General features: G+C 41.3%; 1 protein-coding gene across 7 annotated transcripts; it reads right to left on the bottom strand.

Annotated features, from left to right (window-relative positions):
- Positions 1-1,483: 1,483 nt before the first annotated feature.
- ubap2l (ubiquitin associated protein 2-like) lies at positions 1,484-25,676 on the bottom strand. Of its 7 annotated transcripts, none has more exons than XM_085397028.1 (30): positions 25,584-25,676; positions 24,178-24,315; positions 23,833-23,907; positions 23,128-23,238; positions 21,136-21,310; positions 20,007-20,108; positions 19,787-19,832; positions 17,311-17,355; positions 16,470-16,576; positions 16,144-16,203; positions 15,979-16,031; positions 15,611-15,696; positions 15,010-15,190; positions 14,578-14,776; positions 14,018-14,358; positions 13,426-13,598; positions 12,194-12,314; positions 11,838-11,877; positions 11,518-11,710; positions 11,334-11,397; positions 10,738-11,074; positions 9,719-9,807; positions 9,559-9,612; positions 8,774-8,858; positions 8,402-8,619; positions 7,326-7,431; positions 6,008-6,133; positions 3,855-3,922; positions 3,549-3,743; positions 1,484-2,969 (listed from the first exon to the last, which is right to left on the bottom strand). In XM_085397028.1, exons 2-30 carry the CDS (start codon positions 24,271-24,273, stop codon positions 2,874-2,876), a joined length of 3,642 nt encoding a protein of 1,213 aa, XP_085253154.1. In that variant the 5' UTR covers positions 24,274-24,315; positions 25,584-25,676; the 3' UTR covers positions 1,484-2,873. The 7 variants fall into 7 exon arrangements, with proteins under 7 accessions (XP_085253154.1, XP_085253157.1, XP_085253155.1 ...); XM_085397031.1 differs by having other exon boundaries at positions 12,194-12,284; XM_085397029.1 differs by lacking the exon at positions 25,584-25,676 and adding an exon at positions 25,402-25,569.

Below are 25,676 nucleotides of genomic sequence, written 5' to 3'. Positions count from 1 at the left end.
TAAAACGGGCACTCGAAATAAAAGCGCACTGTTGAGATTCAGGTAACAGTACGACCAACCACCTTGAACGGTACACCAGAATTAGACCACTACAGTTTGCATGGAGTCAACAAAAATGGACAACAAAAGATTGGATAAAAGTTGCCTTTCTGATAAGTCTCCATTTCAACTGCATATTTGGATGGTAGGGTGAGAATTTGGTATTGACAACAGAAAGCTTGGAACCATTTTATATCAGTGGTTCAGGCTGCTGCTGGTTGGCACACTTTGGTCCCCTTAGTACAATTTAGACACAGCCTTCTTGAGTATTGCTGATTCCAACCGGATAACAGGCCAAGTCACACAGCTCATGCACCTTAAACTGGCTTCTTGAACATGACAATGAGTTTTTAAAATCAGCCTCCACGGTCGCCAGATCTCAATCCGATGGAGCACCTTTGGGATCCAGTGGAACATCATGGAGGTGCAGCATGGATATCTTCTGCAGCTGTGTGATGCTATCATGTCAAAGGGGACCAAAATCTCTGAGGAATGTTTCCAGTGCCATGAAAAAAAATTAAGCAGTTATGAAGCCCCCCTTCATAACAGTACAATCTGCTGCTAGCAAGGCGTAACTGGTAAGTGTATATGGGTCATATATATCTCATGAAATCAGAGTATAATACAATTATGCCAAATTGGATCAGAGCTCATTTAGAGAGAACATTTACAGCTTTTAGTATTTTATTTTTTTATTCTGATGCTCCAATACAGAAGCTTTGCATGATTCAGAGTTTAAGAAATCCAATTTCTGCTATGTCTCACTTCATCCAGTGGCGGAAATGATCCTTTTCAAGCCCACTCATTGAGAGCCCAATGTCTTCTGACTGGCTGCAACTCACTAGGCTTCTAAAAACATAAGCTAGTGCTTGCAAGGTGTAATCACATATTGGGAAAAAGGGAAAAAAAAAATCATACTAAGCTGACATGAGCTTGGCACAAGAAACCTAATAGAGACCAAGTGTTTAGAGCAGTCTGAAGCCTGAGCCAGTAAAGTAAAATTTAGCTGCGTTTAATACAGTAAAAGACCTTAATTCAACAGAGCACCTTTGGGATGCATTTAAAAGTACAGTTCTGTCTCTGATGTGCCTGCTAGAAAGGTGCCAAGATGCATATCTAGAGGGGGTAGAAAATATATCATGGAGAAACATAAAATGCTAAAGTGTGTCCAAGACAGATGGAGGGTAAAATGTACAAAAAGAAAAACCCCGAACCAATACCGCACATTACATGACCAAAAAATGTGTGATGTAGTTATAAGTTTGGAGTTTCATTTGGTACTCTTGACATCCTGGATATTGTTGTGACTGAGCCCACTAACAGAAACCAACTGGAAAGCACTTCATCCATGAACTGCTTGTACTGAATGACAGTGAAGAGATGCTGCAGTATTTAAATGCCACATGAGAAATGTAGTTTCTTAAAAAGACATTCACATCCAAAATGATGAAAATGTCTTTTTCTTGTTTATTTACTTAATATTTATATATTTTTACAAAATAAAAAAAACAAAAACAAAAAAGCTAACAAGTCTGCAAGGATTTAAGAAGGAAAAGAAGAAAGCCATCGAACAAACAGGGACTACAGTACTTGTGTTTTTTTTTTTATATATATGTACAAGACAAGTTTATCCATTTAAACTTTTTTTTTTTTTTTTTTAAAACGCACAGTACAAAAAGAAAAAAAAAATCACTGACAAAAAAAAAAGAAAAAAAAAAGAAGAAAAAACCCATAGTACAATTCTGTCCATCAGTATTCAATGCTGCAGATTTCCTTACAATGTTGGGGGGACAGGTGGCGGGGCAGGGAGGGCCTCAGAAACAAAATTATTCACACTGGAAGGCAGACCGGGTGTGTATTGGCCTTGGAAATCATTCTCATCTTTCAAAATAAGAGGGGCCTTATGAAATATTTATAATTAATGGGAAAAGTTTCTGTACAAGTGTTGGATAATGGAAAACCTGTGCTAGGCAAAAAAACCAAAAACAAAACAAAAACCCAAGCACAGTACGCAACCATGGTCCCCCCGTGTGTACAAACATGCACGCAGTCACATGACAAACACACTTTTTCCTCACAGTCAAAGCCAGTGAGCTTGCTTATATGTCTTTATATATAATATATCTATATTCGGTAAAAAATAAACTTCACAACTCTACCAATTTATAGAATTGTTTCTGCAAACTTAAAATGACATAAAAAAACAAAAAAACCCCAAAACATAAAAAAAGTCAACGGCAAATTATTGTGTTTGGAAATTGTTCAGGAGGGAAGAATTTCCGGCAAAAAAGTTAAGTAACAGGGAGTTGAGGGTCTAAAATACAAAACCAGCCTGCCCCCACCCCCTTTTAGAGATTACTTCATTCCTCCCCTTCAGTGGGGAAAAAAATGGGAAAAGACAAAAAAAAAAAAAAGACCATACAGGAAACGTTCATTCTTTTAGAAAAACAGTTCTATGTTACAAGTGAAAGGAAAAAAATGTGGCAAGGGGCGGGAAGATTAATACGATACAAATTCCCAACACTTAGTATTTTCACCCTCTTGATGGTTTGCTTCTATCACCATTTATCTCCGATCGCCCCTCACTTTTAAAGCCCCTCCTGTCCCTCCCACCCATCCATCCATGCATCATTAACAGTGCTCGTTCTCTCGGCACAGCACCTCCTCTGACCGCGGTCAGAGCTGTGGGAGTGCTGGGCCAAGAGACTGGAGGGAAATCTTTGCAGAAGGAAGCGGGGATTTATACGTGGAGACTTATTTGCCGAAGGAGTGAAGAGCCTCCCACCCCTCCCAGCTTTTTGACACTGCGCGGGGTGAGGTCCCGTGAGTGGATGTTAGTTTGCCCCCCAGCTGTAGCTGTTGTACGCCGACTTGTTGATCTGAGACTTCTGTTGGATGGAGGCGTTCTGGCTGCGCTGTCCAGTGCCGCTCTGTGGAGGAGAGTCACAAAGTTCATCAGTGAGCTGCCGCTTTGTGCCATGTGTTTACCTAAAAGCAGCACAGCTAATGTCACGGTGAAACCACAAACACTTAATGAACTTGCCAACAAATCTTTTATAGGCAATTCACTAGATTTGTATTACTACTTATAACAGTCTGACTGCATGATGCTGAAGTGCTACTTCATTTATTTTGAATGTGCTTTATCAAAAAGACTGGAAGTTGTCAACTAGTTAACAGCCTGAATATAAAAGATGGAGCTACAGTGATGTCACCCACTCATTTTTCAGCATTGACCATAAATTTTGGTCAAGCCGACCCGATCTCAGGCTCTAAAGCTGACGCTGCATTGGTCACCGCTCGGGGAAACTGATGTCGACACACTTCCATCTTTTACTTTCAGCCTATGCATTTTTGAGCTCATTCAGACTGTTGATCATTACTATTTGACTCACTGGGTGGAGTTTCCTTGTCAACGAATAATGCCTGTATATGTTTTTATTTGCTCAGCTTGTTTCTAAAAATCACATGACCTCAAATACGTAAGCATTTATATATACACACTGCACCTGTCCGTCTTGCTGCAGGTGGTGGTGCAGAATCTGAGAGTGGGGTTGTTGGTGTGGTGTCAGGATATGCATGAATGGAGCTGGAGCGTAGCCGGCAGCGGCAGGAGGGTTGATGGGGCCCCCGCTGCCCAGCGCAGAGGGCAGGCTGAATGATGCGGCTGGCGTCCCGGCGTGGAAGCCCTGCTTCTCAAACGACTGCAGGGGACCAGGAAGAAGAATAATCAGTTGGGCCACTATAGTGTTTTTTTGTTTGCTGCTACAAGACAAGCAGAAGCATATCCTGTGAGTAAATATTTCTGTAGTTACCTGCGTCTTTGTGTAAACAGACCCTGAAATATCTGGTACTCCTGTGTTGCTTGATGTCACAGAGACTCCTGCAGAGAGGGGGAAACGACACAAACTGAGCTCATTAACTGTTAAACCGAATATGTTACAGTAACCACCCACGTGGTTACGCTCTGATTCCAACCAGCACAGATGATACTGGGTCGATGGACAACAAGGAAATTAATGTATAGACATTATCTATGAGGGGGGGGGGAAATCCAAATTATAAAAGAACACTGGGAAATTCCAAGTATGAACATCTATGTGAGCACGAGTCCATAGATGATTTCAGCAGAATTTCCCTTTAGTGACGACGGCAAAGAGACTGAGGAGATGAGGAAGGATGAGATGAACAGGAAGAGGAATCAGAGAAAGATGGTGTAGCTGAGTGTATGTTTCAGGCTTTGGTCTTACTGTTGCTCTGGTTTGCTCTGACACTTCCTTTTTAACACTCTATGATATCAGCTTACCAAAAAAGAAGAGACTCTGGATATTAAACAAAATGCTAGTCCCGTCCCAGTTTTCTAATTACAGATGATTTATTTTCAACATTTTCAGAGAAAATTACCCAAATATAACTGGTGACAATCATGTGCTTCTTTGCTTTGTCTTGTATGAAAATATAATTGATGATTTTGGATTTTTGACATCTGATCAGAAAAAACAAGACGACAATTTGCCCAACAAAGGATAAGATATTTTTTTCTGTCCCTTTAATTTGTTGTTGTTTTTTTCCATTTCCCCCAAAACAGTAACACTCAATAAAAGATGGTCAGTACAGTGCATCCCTATTCTGAAGACAACTTTAGTAACCAGATGTGCATTTTCATCATTTTGTAAATTGTACTTGTCAAAAAAATGAATAAATAAATAAATTAACAGACTAATAAAAATAAAATACATCTCTTAGTTCTCTTTAACAGAAGTCAATGAATGAATGATTAAAGATAGGTTTCTCAGATATTTTGCTCTGAAGTCTTGGCACTGCTGGAAAGCAGAAGAATCTTGTATACAAGTGATATTAAATGTTTCTGTCATTTTTTCTGCAGATAACACAAGTGATGGATTTTTAAACTTTTGTTTTGCTTTTAAGCTGCTAAAGAAACTGTCAGCTAGAGAGACGCTCAACCTTATGAGACTCTGTTAATCTGAAAGCACTCATTTCAGCCCTGTGTTGTGTGGAAGCTTCACAGAAATGTGTTAAAATCCTGAGTGTCCAAACACTTTTACACTGACAAGTTGCATGTTTAACGAGACGCTCGTTAAATGCAGCATTTCTTGCTTCGTACACTCACAAGGTAATAAAGGGTTTTTTAATCCAGAACAAATAAGTCATTAATGAAATCTATCACAACTCCTGCAGAAATGACAGATTTCCCTTTGAGCGAGTGACCGATGTCATCCGTTGTATCCACTGTCATCATATCTAATTAGGTAACGCTGAACTTCAATACTCCAATAATGGTCAGTGATGTTCAAAGACATAAGCAGAACTTCCTATGTACCAGGTTTGGTTCAGTGCACACAGTTTTGACAAAACATTTCAGTCACACACGGCGTTATTCTGACCAATCACCAGTGCTACAGATGATTTTGTTGCCCTCTCTGTCCTTGGTTGCAAACTACGACCCTCGCAGGACAGCAAACTCTTTACTTTGGAGACGGACACACCAGCAATGAGAACATGAGTGAAGAGCAAGCAATACAGGGGAAAATGGGAAAGCATCAACCAGAGTAACTCGCAATCACTTTGTAGAAGCCCAATAATGTTAATACGACCTTTTTTTAAAAAAAAAAAAAAACAAAAAAAAAAAACCAACCTCTAAACACAGTGTAGCTGTTTTACATAGAAGTACATTGGAGTGATGATGAGTTACCCTGGCAGAAAATGGGTAAAGAAATGCAAACAAGGCTTGTAAAAGAGGCAGGCTGCACTGGACTATCTGAAAGCACATGTAGTGTGACAGGTCTTCCTGCAGGCAGCAGCGATGAGGCAAGGGAACGAGAGCAAAGAGGGGGGAGAAGGATGGTTGGTGACACAAGGAGGAAGACGGGAGGGACAGGGTTGGTTTTTCTCTCTCTCTCTCTCTCTCTCTCGCTTTAGGTTTAATTTGGCATGTGGCGGCACTCACCGACTCCAGGCCCGGTGACAGAGCTGGCTGGCTTGTTTTGTGCAGAAGCAGCAGCGGCCACGGCAGTGCCGTATCCGCCCTTACAGAAATCCCCACTCCCTGAAGCCTGGCCCACATCCTCATAGCCTGCAACAGTCAGACACACAGCCGCAGCCCACAGCATTAGACACACCAGGCAGGGGAAGCAGACCTGCCTCAGATAGCATCTGCAAATGATTCATAGCGTTTTGTTTGAAAATTGGACCACATGGACAGGTTTTACCAAGTTGGGACAATGCAGACGGTATCAAGTTCCCTCCGCTGTAACAACCAGAACTTTGATACCAACTGCAGCGTCTGTGTGGCAAAACCTGTCCGTCCGGTACAACAAGCAGGTCAGAATCAACGCTGACGTCATTTGCAGGTACCATCTGACCCAAGTCTGAGGGGGAGGAGGTGAGGGAAGTGAGGGGGCAGGCAGGGCGTGTGTATGGGGGTGGAGAGTGAGCTTGAGTTGGGTAATGGCAGAAAGCAGCAGATGGTGCAGCTTAGAACAAATAGGTTTTCCACATGTTGTGACTAAAGGTGGATACCGAGTGATGAATAAAGTATGTAAACTACAGCCTCAGTGAAGTGATTGGATAGAATATATAAAAACCGGTGAAAGAATATCGTCTCAAATGTCAGTCTTTGGGAAAAATAGGAAGACGTTGGCTTCATGTGTTGATGTGTTCAACATGAAGGTGTGTGCAGGCGAGGTGGTGGATAGTAAAGCTCTGGGGCAAACTGCATTCTGAGATGAGCAAAGCAAGCCATGGAAAAAAGCGAGAAACCCATAATCTAACCCTGTTCGTTTGTAAACTGGTACAGCCAGATGCCACTTTTAAAGCCCCTTATCCCTTTCTGTTTAGACAGCATATACTTGATCTAAAGACACCCTTAAATAAAAGTGACATAAGATGCATTCTTGTTGTTAGAGAAGAATTACTCAGGCATTTTCCTCACGTGTACAGGCACTGAAACTGTATGAGATGCAGATGCGTTTTCTGACACACCAAACCATGTTCTGGTCATGAAAACATTAAACTTTCACGTCAACATCCGGGTCACAAGAATGATTCATAAACCATGAGCAAGTGTCTTGACACAAGAATAACAAAGGCCATTACACGAGCACCATGTTTATGCTTGCAGATGTTGCAGCGCTCGAATGAAATACGCACTCCACCGATGGGAAAATCAATGGGCTCATTGTGAGAATCAGCACAGAGTCATCGGTGTCCAAGTATACTAGCACAACCCCGTAAACATGCCGTTTCAACATTATTTAGGCTCTCACCAGTGCTGTATCCATGGGAACCATAGCCACTAGCCTGTTGAAAGGGTGTGGCCGAGGCATTGACGCCAACATTCACACCGTGCTGTTTTGACGAGGTAGGAGCCACCTGGACGGGCGGGGGAAAAAAATAGAGTCAAGAGGTCAGCAAAGGAAAATGTGAAAAGTTCACAATCATGTTGGTGAAACACACATTCAGGTTCTGATAATGCATTTTTTAAACTGCTTAAATCGCTCTCATATTGCCACAGAGGAAAGGCTACAGGCAGCGTCGGGGGCTGAAACGAAGCGATATCAGGCAAGTTGAAGGAACCTGTTTAGGCCAGTGTTTCTGTCACTCACAATCACAAATTTGGCTTTAATTCCAACTGGCTAGGGTGAACTTTTAAATCGTTGACAAGAAATTAGTCCCTCTTTTTTTCTATTTTAGAAAAGTTTAACGTTAAGGCAAAGCTACTAGAAAGACGGGTAGAGGTCGAGCTGCAGCCTCTTGTCTGGCTGAAGTCAAAGATAAACTGATTGTACTTGTTACAGTAAGTAGCTTTTTACTCTCCCATCACTGCTAGCTGCCAGCTCAATATGCAACACATCTTCAAAGATGACCACAGGCTGACAGAAGCCACTCTGTCTCTCACTGTCTAAAGGGAAGAATTAATTTAAAGGCGGCCTTTTATACTCAATTTATCTTTATTGTTGGACACTATTAAGAGTAGAATACTTACTCATGATACACTGGGGCTTGGTGCAGCCTCTCAGTTGTTGAGGAGATTATAGCTCCTGTTCTTTTAAGGCCACCCTCCCATTAAGGCAATTTTCTTCTGACTGGCTACTTCTCACAGGTTTGTATTTTCAATTAACATTTGTTTCTTTCTCAGTAAAACTATACAATGAGCCTCTAATACTCTAATCTACTCCCCTCATCTACTAGTGGTGGAAATATAAAGGCACTGGACTTCATACCCACACGAAAAGAAAAAAAATTAATAAATAAATCAACAACTGCTTGTTGTTATATAATAACGCTAAGAAATTGCAAACAAGGAAAAAGTTAAATCATTTTGGATATTAAGATTTCTCACCGGAAACACAGCAGGTCCATACTGAAAGGTATTGGGCAATCCTGGCATGCCAGTGTAGTACGGGAGACTGGTGTAGCTGTAGCCTGGCGGCAGCGCAGGATTCAGGAAGGGCTGCTGTGTGGTGTGATGCGTCTGGCTCTGATTCTGTTGTGTCTGAGCTAATGTGGTAGCTGGAGCCGGAGAAGAGGCATCAGCTCGACCAAACTTTGATAAGTCACCTTAAAGAAAATGGGAATAAAAGATTGAAACATGATATAGCAGTAAAATAATACATTTTTAAAATAAAATGATATTTTCTAATCACACATAGTCTGTCTCACTCTTTTAGACTTTTAATGGAGCTAAAAAACTAAAAACTAGAAAGTGTCTCACCAGAATAAGGGTTGCTTGTCAAGCTGCCCTCTCTGCCTGTCAGTGCTGTTGTGGGTGTTGCTGCAAAGGGAATGCTGTAATAATCCTGGATAAGAAAAATATTACAGTATAAGAAAACAAGAAATTGAGTGCCTACATACCATCACATAACTTGGGATGGGTATGTAATGGTAAACATTTTTTCTAAACTGTTCACTGTTGCCTATGAGCCCGTCTTTAATAATAATAATAATAATGGATTGGATTTATATAGCGCTTTTCAAGGCACCCAAAGCGCTTTACAATGCCACTATTCATTCACTCTCGCATTCACACACTGGTTGAGGCAAGCTACGGTTGCCCTGGGGCAGACTGACAGAAGCGAGGCTGCCATATCGCGCCATTGGCCCCTCTGGCCAACACCAGTAGGCAGTAGGGTAAAGTGTCTTGCCCAAGGACACAACGACCAGGACAGAGAGCCCGGGGATTTCTCAATTTGTAGAGATGGAACTACATTGCTGATTTTATTGGTTCATTTAAGACAAACCTTAATACAGCACAGGTAATGTGTAGTTAATGTATTTTATACTTGAGGGATTTGGCCCTCAAGTAACTGCAGTAAAAAACAAACAAACAAACAAAACCAACCCCCCCAAAAACAACTCCAACTTGTTTGAAGATTTGAACAGTCACACCTAAACCCCGAGTCATACAAAGCTGACAATGCTGTGTAATTTTACACTCCTAACTGTGCATAACATTATTTTTCTTGCAGCAGCTAAACACATTTCACAAACAACACTTACCAGCGGTATTCTTGTCTGTAGCATCTGTAGATCATCATAGCCGTACACCTGAGGCTGAAAAGAACAGTAAATCAAGTTAGTGTGGAGTAAGTAACACAGTAAATAAAAATCTAGTAAGTACATGTGAAGCTCAGGCCATAGAAACTTTGACAGTACTTACAGGGTAGGCATGCAGTAGTCCAGGGGCCATAATGTATGGGTTGGGCAGTAGAGGGGGCACTCCGGGTGGAAGGTTTGGAGGTGCTTTCCCTGTATGCACAAATTAAAATAAACCAATAAAATGCATTTATTTGCAAAACAGAAATATAAGCCTCATAATCACAATGAAAATACACCTGTGCCTGTATTTGCTAGACAATTCTACCCATGCGCTAAGCAACCAAATTATTCTAATTATTCACCAACTTGCATTACATAACCAAAGTATTACAAATACATTGCCTTTAGCAGAAATAATAAATGAAAACATTGCAGTAAAACACGTGACAAACTGTTTAGCAGCAAAGATTACACTCTACGTGTGTGAAAGAAAAAGCCTCAGGGGACCAACCAAAGAGTCAGAATCATGAAAAGCACACCTGTGATGATGAGGAAATGAAAACCAGATCGAATCCCAGACAAAACAAAACACCCATGACTCACTCACTTTAATCAAAGACGATCTCTGACAAACTCCCCAAGAAATCCTTTACCACAGTTGCTCTACTGTAAGTCAACATAAATTTATGCATCCATCTGCCACCTGACCACAAAATATGCCCCGAAGGTTACATCATCTGTGTAACTGTAACCACTAAACTCTTAAGGACTTCAATTGGTTCTAAAATCTAGTCAAAATGAAGGATTAAACAACGGCCTAACACCCCAGACAAGCTCTACTTAATGCTTTCCTTTATTCTTTTCTTCTACTTTGTGTGTGCTCTCTGAAGCCAGACCACATGACCCGATCAATGACAATATTGTAACAGAAGCTCCACAATGGATTCGCATACAGTAAACGACTGACTGTCCATTTTACCACCAAGTTATTGTGAAGGCCTCACATCAAGTTACCAAGCTTATAATTATATCACTGGTATTGACTGCACAGTTTAAAGTCAGCTATGCAGAAAAAGTGAAAAGCAAACACAATTTAAACTGAATCTACATTTTGATATATTTGTGCTTGTGTTGTCTAACCTGAGGATGCTGCAGAGCTGCGCGTTGATGACGAAGATGCTGAAGACTGAATGGTCGAGGCCGCTGTGGAGACTGAAGCAGTGGCGGCGGCAGCTGCTGCTACTGGGGCACCCATAGAGGCAGTGTTGAGGCCCATGGCCAGACTGCTGACGGGGCCTAGGCCCGAGGGAGCTGAAACTGTGGCAGAGCCCACTGAGGAGGCCTGAGGAGCCCCTAAGGACACCTGTGCAGCAGCCACAGAGGAAGAGGAGCAGGGGACTGATGAAGACGGCACGGCTGAGACAGAGGAAGGGAAGGATGAAGAGTGCAGGCTCGAGTCTCCATCGACGCTGGGATGCTGTAGGGGCGGAAGATAATAAATGCGGCGAAGATTGATGAGATTACATTTCCATTAGAGTGAATGAACATATAATGTGTCCATCTACCACCACAGGAAATGCAGCTTTGAAAAATGCTCACACTGAGTGAGTGGGGGAGGGAGACCCAACCTCCTGCATAAGCTACTCATACTCATTTGTGACTTGTTAAAAAAATAAAATAAAATAAGTACAATTGATTCTGATGTAAAAATTGACACGAGCATACAAAGTGCTCACCAGTAAGCCTGAGTTCGATGTCCGGACAGATGGAGTCAGACTGTTCTGTTGTGATGGGTGAGAGCTGTAAAAGAACACAGGATATACAGGGGTTATTACACTTATCAGCAAATCACATCACATTCACTGACACTTAGGTTAACACCAATCATAATTTAGATTTAAGAGATTAGCTGCATCTCACTTGTTGTGCTGAGGAGGGGCCATGCTGCTTGGAGGCAAGTCTTCATTGTGACCCAGAGCACTAAGGGGCGTCTGATTGGCTGTAGTCAACAAGGAGGCTGAGCTGCTGTCTGTTAAAGTGCCCATGCTGGAGACCGATGCGGGCGTGACCGAGTCAGAGGCCGGCTTGACTGATACTGCAGAGCCTGCTGCAGCTGTGCAGAGAGCAAAAGAGAAACGGATGGAATAAAACCAACAAAACTCAATTAATAATGCTCAGGAAACGTGTATGTGGGCTAAATGTGCCAGAAAATATGACCTGACTAGTAAGCAGACGCTTACCTTCCACGGATTGTGCTGCCTGTATTGAACTGAAGCCATTCTGTAAAACCAACAATGAACGTGAGCTCACAGGTTTCTATGGAGACAGGCCATTGATAAAAAGCTGAAGCTTATTTGATACGCAGATATCAAATACAGGCCATGTTTAAAAACCACTAGCACTTTACAACGAGAACAATGGAAAACAAAAGAATTTAGAAGTATAAGAGTAGAGTTTATTTTAAAAGGCTTTTGCATAACAGAGCAGGTGGTAGTTGAGCATGCTGTCCCCAGTCACTCCTCCTTTAATACTTCACTAAAAATGGGGTATTTAACATTTTAGTAGATCAAGTGAAAGAGGAAAGTGTTGGCTTTACCTTGGGCTGCAAATCCTTCTGAGGGGAGGAGGAGACTGAAGGAGGGTAACGCCGTGTTTGAGATGGTCTCTGATCATACAGGTCCATCTGGCTGGAGTTGGAGAGAACTGGAGTTGACTCACTGCAGATTGCAATGAAATGGACAATCTCAAAGTTAATTGTGTTCAATTAATGGTTCTGACTTGAATACTGATGATAATTACAATTTAATGAGTTTTATAGACTGGGACACACACCAAAAATTGATCTAACCTTTAAAGAAGTGCTGAGTAAAACAGAGTGTGGGGAAAAAATAAAATCAACATCAAAAGCCAAATTCTTAAAAGTCCAGTTATAACTGGTAAAATAATTCAGTATTCCTGGCAATCAGAAAAGTATGCAAACACTGTTGAATAAGCGGTACAAAATGTTAGACTTTATGAGAGAGACAGGCTCGACTAAAACCCTGAATAGAAATTTGTGCGTCAACGATGGCAGCTAGCCTGCCTGCCCACAACTGCCAAACTGAGTTGTTGCACTGATGCATCCCCACAGGTGAGGTTCACAACATGTTTTGTGCATACATTGTTGTTATCTTAGCACTGTATCAATATTGTTTTGATGTGGCTCCTGCTCTGGTGGGATGAGCTAGAGATGTTGATTGAGCATGCACTTTGGACTGCTCCATTAAGTTTCATGACTGTGCACATGCAGACAGTAAGTATAACTTGTGGGGACAAAAGAATTTTTAAGATTTTGGGGGGCAAAGTCCCCAAACTTAAGTTTAAAAAAAAAAAAAAAAATCTGATTTAACAGGTGATTTAATAAATTATACACATCCAAGTTCTATTTAAAGTTATAGCTCTCTTGCCATTTAGACAGCAGGAGCAGCAAAATAAGAAGAACAACAAATCCAACAAATAATAAGCAGCGTGATATTGCATAGGCACGCTTAATAAGTGCCCAGAAGCATTAGCAAAATGACTGTCAATGAACAGGACTACAAAGTCAAGAAAAACTTTACTCCAGAGAACCGTTCTTGAATCAAAAACAAAAATCTGTCATTCCACAGCGTTCTGTGTCAACATAAACTTTCTAACATGAACTATCCTTATGTTGGCTGGTTGCACAGCAGATGGCACAACACTGAGTACAACTAGCAGGTCTGAGAGGAAGGTTTTTAAGAGTACTGTCCTCCATTCAAGCTCTTCCTGTTTACGTACAGGAAGAGCTTTGCTTTGGGAAGTACCAACCTGCTGGGGCTTGTGTAGAGACTGTTCTGGACCTGGTTGCCTGGTGTTGTGGTGGCAGAGGAGGACTCGTACTCTGGTAGAACTGGTTCAGACCCAAACTGCAGCGCTCCAAACTGAAGATTCAGGCCTGAGATGTCTGTTGAGCCAGGCATCTCCACTGCCATTGCTGGAATCTGAGTAAAGACAAAAGCAGTTTGCTTTCTTTAAGGCCACAAAGACTGAAAGCTTGCTTTCATACATAAGACACAAACTCTACTGGTGTGCTATTTTAATTGGATATCTGTCTGCCTCAGACAACTAGATCGAGTATTGGTGACAACACAGCAATCTATGAGGAAGATCAATTCAGTTCAACGCAATTCAATTCTGTTGTTCTATGTTTACCACACAGCAATGTGGGCAATCTAACACAGGATGAAAGAAGCCAACAGCAAATTGTCACCTGTTTTGGAAGCATTTTCACATCCAACGCACAGATTTTGGCATCATATTGGAAGAGAAAACATTTGGATCAGTGCATCCCTACATGAACCCAGTCTGTTTTCAATAGCTTCTATGGGGCACCTTTTCAAAATCTCTTATTAAAAGTCACCTTTGTATTAATGGAGGCCCTCTTCTTCTGCTGTTTGATTTTGTGTTGCTGCAAAGGCAGAGGACTTGAACCCTGGGCATCTGAGGAGCTTGGGGAAACTTGTTGACCTAGAGAAGGGACTCCAGCCATTTTAGGAAGGGAGGAGGCAGGTGGAGGCACCACATGGGGGGAGGATGTTGTTTGTTGTGGTAAGGAAGATGATGAGGAGACAGAAGAGGAAGGAGGCAGGCCTTTGTCCTGCAGGAAAACATCCAACATGGACGAGGTTGAGGTGGTGGCCTGGTAGGGCTGCCTCTTTGTAAAGGGCGTATGAATTGCAGACTCCGGTTGAGCCTTCATATCTAGACAATAGTGGGGGGACAAAAGTCAGAAAAAATAAACTCAGCAGGTATTTTGTGGTACTGAAATTGAAAAAAAAAAAAAAAGAAGAGTAAAAAGCTCAATTATAATCATTATGAAATATACCACTTCACATATTACAGCAAGGCATTTAATAACAATAGCATTTAGTGTGCAGATAATTTATCTTCAGAGTAATTTAAAAAAGGCTCTCATCTCACCATATTGTCCCAGTGAGGCAGCACTGGTGTCCCATGATGAAGGGGTTGTGTTGGGGGGTCCAGTCTGGGAATGCTGGGCTGCCAGCTGGGCCAGTGCCTGGGCTGTTTTATACTGCTCCAAAAACTGGGACCCAGTGGTCCCTGTGCTGGCTCCTTTAGGTTCCCCCACTTCCCCAAAACCCTTGCTCAGCATGCTGACCTGCAGTGTTGGTAGAAGAACACAGACCATTATTCCAACTGAATAAATACTTGAGCCACAATAATGCAGTTATGCCGCGATATCACTATACTCGCCCGTGTTCTGTGTGGTGAGGAAGTGGTGGACTTATCAACGTTAAAAGATGATTTGCATTAGTGAGCTATCTGAGAGGCAATGTACATTTAACTGCAGTGTTAGGAAAAACTGCCATGCTTTGTTCTTTAGAGTCTCACCATGTTGTGCTGGGTGTAAGGGGTGCTGGAGGATGTTTGAGAGAGGGGCACTCCTTGCTTGGAGTTGCTGAAAACCAGTGACTGGGACAAAGAGGGGGGCTGGGTGGCCTCCATGGGGGCATTTTCTGTCTCTGAGGAAGAAGATGGTGGAGTCTTCCCAAGGAGCACCGCGAGATCAATCCTATAACAAGAAATTTAAAAAACCATTCATTATGATACCTATAAAAAGTTTCAATAAAAATAGGTTAATTATTGTAAAGCTGCATTCATTTTCATTGTTTTCTTGATTAATCTTTTTTTACTATTTAAATTCAACAGAAGTATCAAGTGAGCGATATTAACACTGCTCGTTTTTGTCCAGCTAGCAGAATAAGTAATTAAATATTTGCATATTGTCTTGATAACTAACAGTACAAGCATATGGCCAATAATTCTCTGAACATCAACTCATTCATAAATCAGTTGATCAAGAAATCAATTATAACCTTGTCCACAAAAAAGAGAAAAGGTTACAAAACAGTGACTGCTCTTTTTCTCTTCATCAATTCCCAGAAAAGCAATTTGCTCAGCAGCAGTGTAATAAATTGTGTAAGTGACCCACCTCTGTCCCTTAGTGATGGTAACATTCTCTTGAGGCGGAGGCACTGACGCTACACTGGAAGCTGTGAATATCTTGGTCTCTGAAAGCTGCAGAGGAAAGGAGAGCAGAAGATGAAGTTTTAGTTCTGTTCAAGTGTGCAGATCAGAATCAGTTCTAATCTACTTTCAGCTGCTCCCTTATTCTCAACGGGTCGCCACAGCAGCTCCACAAGTTTGATTTAGTGGGTTGACGCAAGTTCCTCCTGGCAAGGTACGAGCAAATATGTAGCTGCTATCACCATCATTAATACTGAACTATAACTTCTTCGAGGACAATGTACTGTTTTTGTTAAAGAAATAATGTGATTGAGGTAAAAATAAAACACTCACATCTTCATTCCAGTCCTCAGTGCCCCACTCCTCTGTGGCAGACCTCCAGGCACCTGTGAGTGAAAGAGAAACAGTTCAGTGATTTCACGTTGAACAAAGAACTTCAAACAAAATAAGGAATGCAGAAAAAAAAAAAAATCAAGAGGGGAGTGAAGACAGGTTTACCAGGAGCAGAATCAAACTTGGGTGGATAATTTGTTCCCTCTCCTGCAGAGTATTCCAACCCTGGAGACAGAGACCGAGGTGAGGAGATTAAAGCTAATGTAGAGTTACCAGAGGAAGTGATCATTCTTTAGTCAGAGCATTACAATATGTCTGAAATGTGTGTATGTCTCAACTATCAAGCAAACCATCCTTGTAGTCTTTACAACAAGAGCTTCTTTGGCAAGCTAACCATGCTTTTTAAAATAGTTTGGATGTTAAACAGATGCTGAATTGATAAGATTAACTTCTCTTATTGGAGGGTGACCTTTGTGGATAAATTCACTTACTAGCTCCCTCCTCTAGCTCCACGCTTCCTGTGTTGTTCCAGGTACTGCCCCCTCCGTAGTTTTCTTCTGTCTGAGCTGGCTCCGCATAGTCAGCAGGGTTGAATGTTCTGGGAAACATAGTGATAAGGAGTCAAGAAGTGAATGAATGGACTAATGACTTCCCCAACAACTGAAGGAGTGTCTGCATAAGTCACAGCTACTACCTACTCACCTACTAGAGGTCAGCCCTGTTTGAGCAGAAGCAAACGCTCAATTAAGTTTTAATGAGGTGCACACCACAACTGATTAAGGTGGTTGTCTGCTTGCAGTGGTCTTTTGACATCATTAGGCTTTTTACTTCATAAAACACTTCAGAAACAAAACCAAACTTGCAACAGGAAATGATATGTAAAAGAAATCCTAAAAAAAAAACTTGGTTAAAGCAGTGAAACTACCATTGTTGTAGTGGGGAAGCATCTAAGTACTGTTTTAGTTTTTCAACGACTCTTTCCTGGCAAGAAACATCTTTCATTATTTTGACACATCCATGTATGCTGAGGAAATTACAGCTGGTGCAGCCTAGCAACATGATCAAGTGCAACACTTTTCTTTTGAGTGAAGCCAAGCCAAGCAGCTTTCATTATTTGTCAAAGATCCTTCCTGTGCAAATCAAGATGCATTTATAGCTTGGATGAGCATATTAAATGACAAATTTTAAGGGAAGGCCATATCCATTTGATATCCTATTAATAGAATGAGGTGTTTTAATGTCTGCTATTACATTATCCTATTTTATAGCACTCAAAGGCTCCCTAAAGAAAGCAAGAACACCACATACACACACAAGAGGCGATGCACTCACCTCCTACTGCCTGCAATATCATATCTGGGCCCCTTATCATTCTGGCTTTAGAAGAAAAATAATGGTAACAATTACAAGATGAACAACAAAGTAAAAGAAAAAGCTTTTTTTTTTATCCACCACCACCATCGACAGCTACAGCAGCGTAAGCAAAAGGCCTTCAAGCTGCCTGAGCCAGTACTTTAATAACAACTCTGCTCCAGTCAATCACTCTTCAATGCAAAGCAAGCCAGTGTGCTTTTAGTCATAGTGGGTCAATACACAAGAAACCCAGCTGAACTGACGTATAGGCTTCATAAATCAGCCGCAAACAAAAAACAGCTGGTAGATGATGGCAGTTAGCAGTTTCATCGACACCTTCAATCACACAACTACATGAGCTCAAAGCTATTGTTGAACACACGGTGCATCGGTCTGCATAATAACTCCATCCATCTCAAATCACACAGTCTCTTGTTTAGTCTCACTCTCATTTACCTAATAAGTTGAGAATGTCACATACACACTCTGTGATAACTCTGTACAGCGCCAAATTAACTGCCTCGATTCTGACAAACACCCCACCAAAGCAAACCTACACTTTTACTACAGTTTTTACAGCTGTAAACATATATCAGCCTGTTTCATTGGGTTTCTATATATGTCAACATAAAATGATCCCATATGTGTGAAACAGAGTGGATTTCAATCTCTTCCCTCAGTTTCTTTTCTGCAGACAAAGAAAGAAATTAGTTGAATGCAACACCAGAGGGAAAAAAAAAAAGTCAGTTGTAATGTGGGACTTTAACGGTGTTCTCAGATCCGAGGTGCGAAATTACTTTCTGCCCTTTTAACCTGGAAAACCTTGTCTAAATAGACACTAATCAATAGGTGATTTAAAAAAAATGGGGTTATGGAAACAAAAATGGGTGGTGTGACATGATTTCTGTCCAGAAAAGACAGGAAAAAACCCAAAGATTACAATTTGCATTTCTTAACAAATGGATAGGTGTTCAATTCAGTCATTTTAACACACCTTGAACCAGGCTACATTAGTGATAAATCCAGTCTTCATGTTACCAAAATCTGGGTTGCCGGTTTTAATGTGGCTCCATTAAAGAGACTGAAAGCACTATTACTTCACAGAGAGACTCACACATGCAGATAATAACCAAATCATCTACCAACTTCCCTTGAATCATCTAAACCGTCACATCAACTCTGAAACAAATCTATCTGATCAGCTTATTCATTGGTAATTAAGTGTGGTACTCATTTCCCTTTTAAACCCGAGTATTAATTTTTGGGTTTAGTTCAATTTCAATGAAATCTGAAAGCAAAATGTGAGGTGAATAGCATACGTTGCCTATTAAAAGCATAAAATATCAGTGACGCACATCTACAAGCAGGTCTGAAAATCACCATCTTATCACACAGCAACAAGTACTTTATCTGCTTTAAGGCAGTTTCCTTTAAAGCCATGCACACTTCTCTCAACAAACATTGGTGCAAAGCTGGTAAACAGTGTCTGCCAGCATCCAGAAGCAAAAGCAATAACAGAACTATTGTGTGCTGACGGTGAGGACAGTTTAGGTAACACAAAAACGTCTCAGCCAGCACTGTAAAACATTAGCCCCAAATCTGTATGAAAAGCGTATTATAGTGTTTGAGTATGCAAGTCAATATCTAGGTCAACACTCAAAACAAACACAGCCAAGACTGGAACACTTCCACAGGCTCAGAGAGCACAGACCATAAAGATCCTACTGCAGGTTATCGTTTGCACCATCATAGAGCAATTATTTTACATTCTAGTCATTCCCATAGGTTAAAACCATGTGCAAGTATGCTTTTTGTTGTATTGATACAGCAGCTTCAAAACACACTGTTTTTGTAAGAACATCAGATTCAGGCTTCTCCAGCAAGGGAGCCATTCAGTTAGGACGCACACACATATACACCCAGAGTCACATCATACCTGACTGCTCACAACCTAATCCAGGAAATGTCTTATGACAGCACAAGTCTTACTCATACACTGCCCAATTAATGACAATCAAATGAGTCGAGAAAGCCATCACAGTCAGCACAAAAAGCACTTCCTCTGTTTTGACACCTAACTGTTCAACTGACATGCGTATTAACTGCACCCTTTTGCGCTCAGAGAGACTAAAGAACACAAGCAAAACAAACTGAATAATCCTGCAGCCTGGGGCCAGAGAGCTTAATATAACTGTAAAGCTAAACCAGCTCGGTCCCTGACAGTCTTCTTCATAAATCAATCCAAATATTACTCTAAATAAAATCTTTAGAGACTGCAAACTCTGAAGAGAGATATTCAGCCCACGCTGTTCCGTCCCATTGGCTGATGTATGTCCTCCCTCCTTTGGATTAATGCTAAACAATAGGCTGGGGTCCTGCTCTCTGGTGACCATAGCAACAGGTAAAAGTGGAACAAAAGGCCTTCTCGATTTAGGCAATGCAGGTATTCCCTTACCCCATGCCCTGTGCCGAAAATCTGCCTCCTCGCCGTCCAGATGCTCCTGGGGACAGAACGAGACTGTGTGTCAGTTTCTCAGTTCGACAAATCTTGCCATAAGAAAGGAAGCCAGCAGATTATGTATGCATTGCAAAAAAAAAAAATCCCAAAAATCCCAGCTACCCCTTGTTTTGATTAGACACACGTCCTTCAAAGAACAGTAAAGAGGATTACTTACCAACTGCTCCCCTTCCTCTGCCTCTTCCCCTTCGGCCTCGCTCTGCACCTCTTCCAGCTACTCCAGTCTTGCCTCCGTCTAAGCCATTCTCTTGGCCACGAACTTGAGTAATGAAGAGAGAGCAAATGGCTTCATATTTCGACACAATAGCGCGTGCAAAAACAGCAGACAATTAAATAAAACTTAATGTTTGAGAACCTTAACAGCCCCTCAGATAGAATCAAAAGGACAGACAAAGGTGCTGGCTCCCCTTTCCTATGACGATGTATGCAGTTTAAATAAGTTCTAAAAGGCTTTCTTGCACTTTTATTTTTACAGAATTCTGGTGCACCTGTGCAACCTTTCTGTATCCAACTTCATCTAAATGACGAAATAAGCCAGCAAGCAACTGTTCATGCAAACCATACATTTCTTTTCTCAATGAACCCCTTTAGGCAACAAAAGCAAAAAGCCTTTTTTACAAAATGACTCTATAAACTTGAGTCTGACAGAGCACAGGCATGACTCAAATTAACAGCATTCCTTGAATTGTGAAACATGATGAAATTCAAAGAAAAAAAATCTTTCAGGCTGTACATTTACAGCATGCAATTTGATAAAATAACCACCTTGTTAGTGACCATTTGTTCAATGATTTCTTTTCAGAGTTGAGGGCAAAATGTTTGTTTGTTTTTTTTAATATTCTGCAGCAGCCAAGCTGACCTCTTCATCTAAACCTAAATCAAACTAAAGCCAAAACTAAAGATGTAAAGACCAATAAAAATAAACAAGAACTGCAGACAGATACAATAAAGGCCTGGCAAAAGATCACAATGAAGGTCCACACTCTGGTAATCTCAACTGGCTCCACACTTCAAGCAGATCTTGACTTCAACAGAGCCTTAAATAACCAGAAAATTATAATGGTATTTGTTCAATTAAATCTGAGCCTCTGTAAATACAGGACTGTGTATAAAAATGACAAATTTCTCAATATTTTTGTTCAATCCCTTCATACTTGAATTCAAGGTCAGAAAAATCTATTGTGTTGGCAGACACACCCATTTGTAAAAACTGAGTCACTGACTAAAGTTTCCAGATCAAACTGTAGAAGAAGGCAAATCAATGTAAGGATGAGTTAAAGACTTACACTCTCGTCCCCTGCTAGCGCCACGTCCCTTGCGTGGAGCTCCACCTCTGCGACGTGCTGCATCCTTCTCGCCTCCTTTCTCTCTGTTCTCTTTTCCTTCGTCTCCAGTTTCTGCCTGGCTGGTCTCCTTCTGACCTGACACCCCTTTCTTCTTTCCCACCATTTCCCAGGAGTCCTTAAGAAATACATAAATATAGCATTACAATGATGCTCGTCTAAATCAGAATACTACAGAACTGATTGTCTTGGCACATTTCACTAAGATGGAAAACACACACTGAAATGGATGAAAGGTTAGTTGATATGGTGATGATCTGAATTTTTTTTTCCACTGTTAGAGACCCTCGGCCAAACCAGGAAACTACGTGACCATTACGGCCTTTTCATAGTTTTCTGACGAATATCTCTTCCTTTTCCATCGGTTGCAGCAATATCGCTCTGTGCCATCTGGAAAATGTGATGCTACCACACTTATGCATCATACAAAGACCTGTAAAAACGGACCTGTTTGCAGATGTGTGCCATGCCGCTATACACAGAGATTAACAACAGGGAGCATAAACTGCCACTAAGCTTACGTATGTCTGAATCTGATTGGGATCGCATTTCACATACAGTGCATTAAGAAGCTGTTTAGTGGAAGCTGTGGAAGCTAGTTGAAAATCACAATTGGAAATGTTGTTCATTTTATTTATTCCCTACCAAGCCGTATAAATCAAACTCCTTTTAAAGTCTTTACTCCAATGAACCAGTATTTGACAATCCAAAGGGCATAGCATCTCTTGATCAGCTGTGATTAATGTGTAACGGCAAGATACTGTTCAAAGTCTTACTCTAGTTTCAATTTCTCACCATGTTCTACAAGTCAGATTATTATTCAAGCTTTTAAGTTATTTTTTGATAACTTATAGATAAACATTACACACATTTAAGTAGCCAAATAAAGATAAGATATGTTATCTGTGCCATCCGTTTGTCTGTCTGTTAGCGACACTGCAACAAACGTACCAAACAGAATTTCCTAAAACATCGCAGAAAGAAGAACCCAAATATTTTTATGGAAACTAATAGGAAGCTTATGCCCTGTGAATGCAGTCTCCACTTCAGGAGATGACTGCCCTCCTTCAAGTCCCCTTCTGGTTTTCAACAGGTCAGTGACAACATACTTAGGGGATGCAAAAGAGGCACATTGACAAAGAAAACACAGAAAATGTACACAGCTGCAGTACCCACTTTCAACAGGAAAATGAATGCACAGTCGCCCAGTAGAAGACAATCCGCTTCCAAACAATCACAGCCTGACTCAGACTGACTGCAATAACTCTCAGACAGATTGGCAAAGGTTTGAAAATACTTGCTAACTAATTTATAAATGTAGAAAGATTGCAATCAATCAGCACTGACAAGTGCTGTACGTCTGCAATGAGTCTCTTTGCAACTGGGGACTTGATTCAACTGGTTGCCAACTTGTTGGATTCTGGTTATGTTCCTATACAAAAATGCAAGGTTCCCATGCACCTACTAAACTGCCGTCCTGCAGCAACTCCATCACTATTTGTGGAGGAATTTCTGAATGTGCGTTTCAGACCTATGAGGTTCTGGCTTGAGTCATTTAAAAGTAAATGTGAACTTCTTTGTATCTAGACAGCAAAAGACGACAGCAGATTTACGATTTTTAATGATTTATCTGTTTAGTGCTGTATCGCTGTACACAACCGCATTCAATTGAAAACTGATAGACTGGCGCCATCTTATCGCCCTGCTCATGCATCACAGTCACTTTGAACATGGCATCTGACCGTTTGTGGTACCCATCTTCAAAGCAACCATTTCAAAGGCTGCATGTTCATTGAACCTGGTCACAATAATTTTAGTTGTGCTGCTGTCTCCAACCACTGTTTTCCCTGATGTGATTGTAACATCCAGTGTGGCACTGATTTCACAAGAATCCGGCGCTCACAGCACAAGCCTTCACACAAAGCCAATACTCACAGTGTCTGGGCTGCCCTCCAGCAACACGTTGATGGCTCTGTTGACATCCCCGTTGCAATCATGCAGTGCGATCATAGACTCATCCTGATCCTTGCCTGTGATGTCAATCAGCTGGAAAAGGAGGGTTTTCACAATCAGACAGAGTTGACCCATGACATCTCTGTGTCATTTGTTAAAAAGTAAACTATTTTAATTACACTTAGAATAAAAATCTAATTTTATCAAAAGGTCAGTATAGAGGGTTAACTACATGCTTGCTGAGATTCAGCAGTTGAGTAGACATTCAGTAACTTTGTAACAAGACCATAGGTAACCAACAGATTGTATATAAAGTTAATTTTCTATGAATACTCTGACTACATCCACTTGTTTTAGTTCCTAAATAAAGACACTGATCTTTGAGAAGTAAACTCTCTTATCAGAAGGTGACGATGACTTGTTTTTTGAGTTTTCTGAACTTAGATGACAATGAGTGTGTCAAAATTAATGATTTGATCATTAAAGCTGACAGGCCTGATATCATTTATGGTTAAATCCTGTATATGTTCACTTAAAAAAAAAAATCCTAACACAAGAGACATACATGTCTATTGCCAAGCACAATAAATGATACAATATAACACGTGTCAATAAATGAAGTGGTGCAACTACAAAAGGAGCAGGAACACCTAAACAGCAGGACAAAAAGAAAGTGCATCTGCTCACCTGTTTGACCTTTTCTTCAAAGTCATCATTGTGATCTGAAATCATCTGTGCGAGTCGGATCTGCTCTGCGGTAGCCTGTTCCAAGAGAGTGAAAAAGATCCAAGATTTGCATCATCTGCAAAAGCCCTTTACTCAGTAAATAAAGACTTAGTTTTGACTGAATTTTTAAAGTTATACTTATCTCAAATCTAACTGTAACAAGTATGTAACTTTGTAGCTAAAAACTTGTATGTAATTACGAGTTGAAAAAAGAAAAGAAAAAAACCCTTGTCTGAGTATATTCAACCTTGGTGCATATCACAGAGCATCTGGGCAGTGTGACAGGTGGTGAGTGTGAGAGGGTACCTGAGGCCTCTGCTTGTGCTGTGTCTGGCTCTGTGTCTGGCCCTGTGTCTGCTCCCAGTTGCCCCGGGCTCGGTTCCCGCCCATGGACGTCATCATTTACAGTATATACAAATAACAGTATTTACAAAGGAATAACACCTGAGAAGAGAAGGGTGAGAAGGAGTGTTAGAAGGGCTTGTGACCTACTTATGTCGCGCACACGTATGGTACGATACCACTTCCTCAAACTGCCTGGTTGCTTAATGGTTTGCTGGAAGCTGGCAGTGATATCACCTTTGTTCCCAGACCATGTCTTAAACCAAGGCCACCCGAGGGAGGACAAAAAAGGGAAGAGCTCCTTAGTAAACTGGGTGCAGCTGCACACAAGGAAAACGAGCACTAACTTATTTACCACTCAAACATGAGGCAACACTTTATGCATCAAAACAGCCTCAATGCTGAGGTAAATCTAGATTACCAAACAAGCGAATGTCTTTAAAAAAAAACAACAAAAAAAAACAAAACAAAAAAAACAGACATATATACACTTTGGAGAACACCAAATGGGGAAAGACAACATACAATCTCACACAGTATACTGTTAACCTTGCTATCGATTCCTTAATCTTGCACATGTTACGTAAAACCCTGTTTTGATTCGCGCACAAACAAGCCTAAAAACAGGGCCTGTCGACCATATCCAAATCTACTATCCAGCCACATGGCCAAAATGCTAGCCAGCAAGCTAATAGTTGAGGGGAAAGCATCCAGCTTTCAAGTCTCGGTGGGCTTCCGCTTCTCACGGCTTCACCTCATGGCGACAACGAGGCTAACTTTAACGGCTAACCTGCTAACTAAACAGTGATACCTACCTACACAAAGCTGCGTCGCTAGCTAACTTAGCTTAATAGCAAACAAGTTAATTAGCTCGCTAACAACTAACGGAGATTTCGGGTTCGACCGGGTGAACCAAAGAAGAAAAAAATACGCCCATGCCACTCCGATGCCACCGGTTGTCTGCTAGCGACTGATAGCCACGCTAACTAAACAAACTAACGTCCTCTTGGTTAGCCAAGAAACATTAGCCACGTTAGCGAATTAGCAGCCGCGACACCGCTCTGCAACATTTAGAACCAGTGGCCCCGGCGTACTCTCACGGACCGGGCTGAAGGCGTAAAAAACCGCCGAGGCTGAGGGTAGGCCGATAGGCCGCTAAAATGAAAATAAATAACAGGCAATACTGACCAGAAACCCGGCTCAGTATTACACACTGCTACACAACCGGCCGACAAGTAATCTCGCTGTCGACCTCCGGAGTAGGATTTAGGACAGGATTTAAATCCTGAACCCCGAGTGTTATAAGCTATATTGAGAAAAATAAAGCGAGCCGACTCGCTCACACAATAAGCGAGAGACGGTGAATTTACCTGTTTCTTTTCCACTCTGACACCACGGAGAGCTGCGTCACGTGGTTTGCAGAGCGCATCGAGGAAACTGGACCCACACCACGTGATCAGCAA

The sequence above is a fragment of the Rhamphochromis longiceps genome, linkage group LG22, assembly GCF_057381845.1.
Source record: "Rhamphochromis longiceps isolate RC_006_pf linkage group LG22, R_longiceps_female_GT1.1, whole genome shotgun sequence".
In the NCBI taxonomy this organism is placed as follows: domain Eukaryota; kingdom Metazoa; phylum Chordata; class Actinopteri; order Cichliformes; family Cichlidae; genus Rhamphochromis; species Rhamphochromis longiceps.
Note: the sequence above shows the minus strand (reverse complement) of the source record. Positions and strands in the feature narration are given on the sequence as shown.

Coding starts and splice junctions, on each gene's coding strand:
- ubap2l (XM_085397028.1), bottom strand. CDS start 24,273: ATGATGACGTCCATGGGCGGGAACCGAGCCCGGGGCAACTGGGAGCAG. Junction 16,204..16,469: donor GGAGCTAGAGGAGGGAGCTA/GTAAGTGAATTT, acceptor CTCTGTCTCCAG/GGTTGGAATACTCTGCAGGA. Junction 15,697..15,978: donor CTGAGGACTGGAATGAAGAT/GTGAGTGTTTTA, acceptor TTTCCTCTGCAG/CTTTCAGAGACCAAGATATT.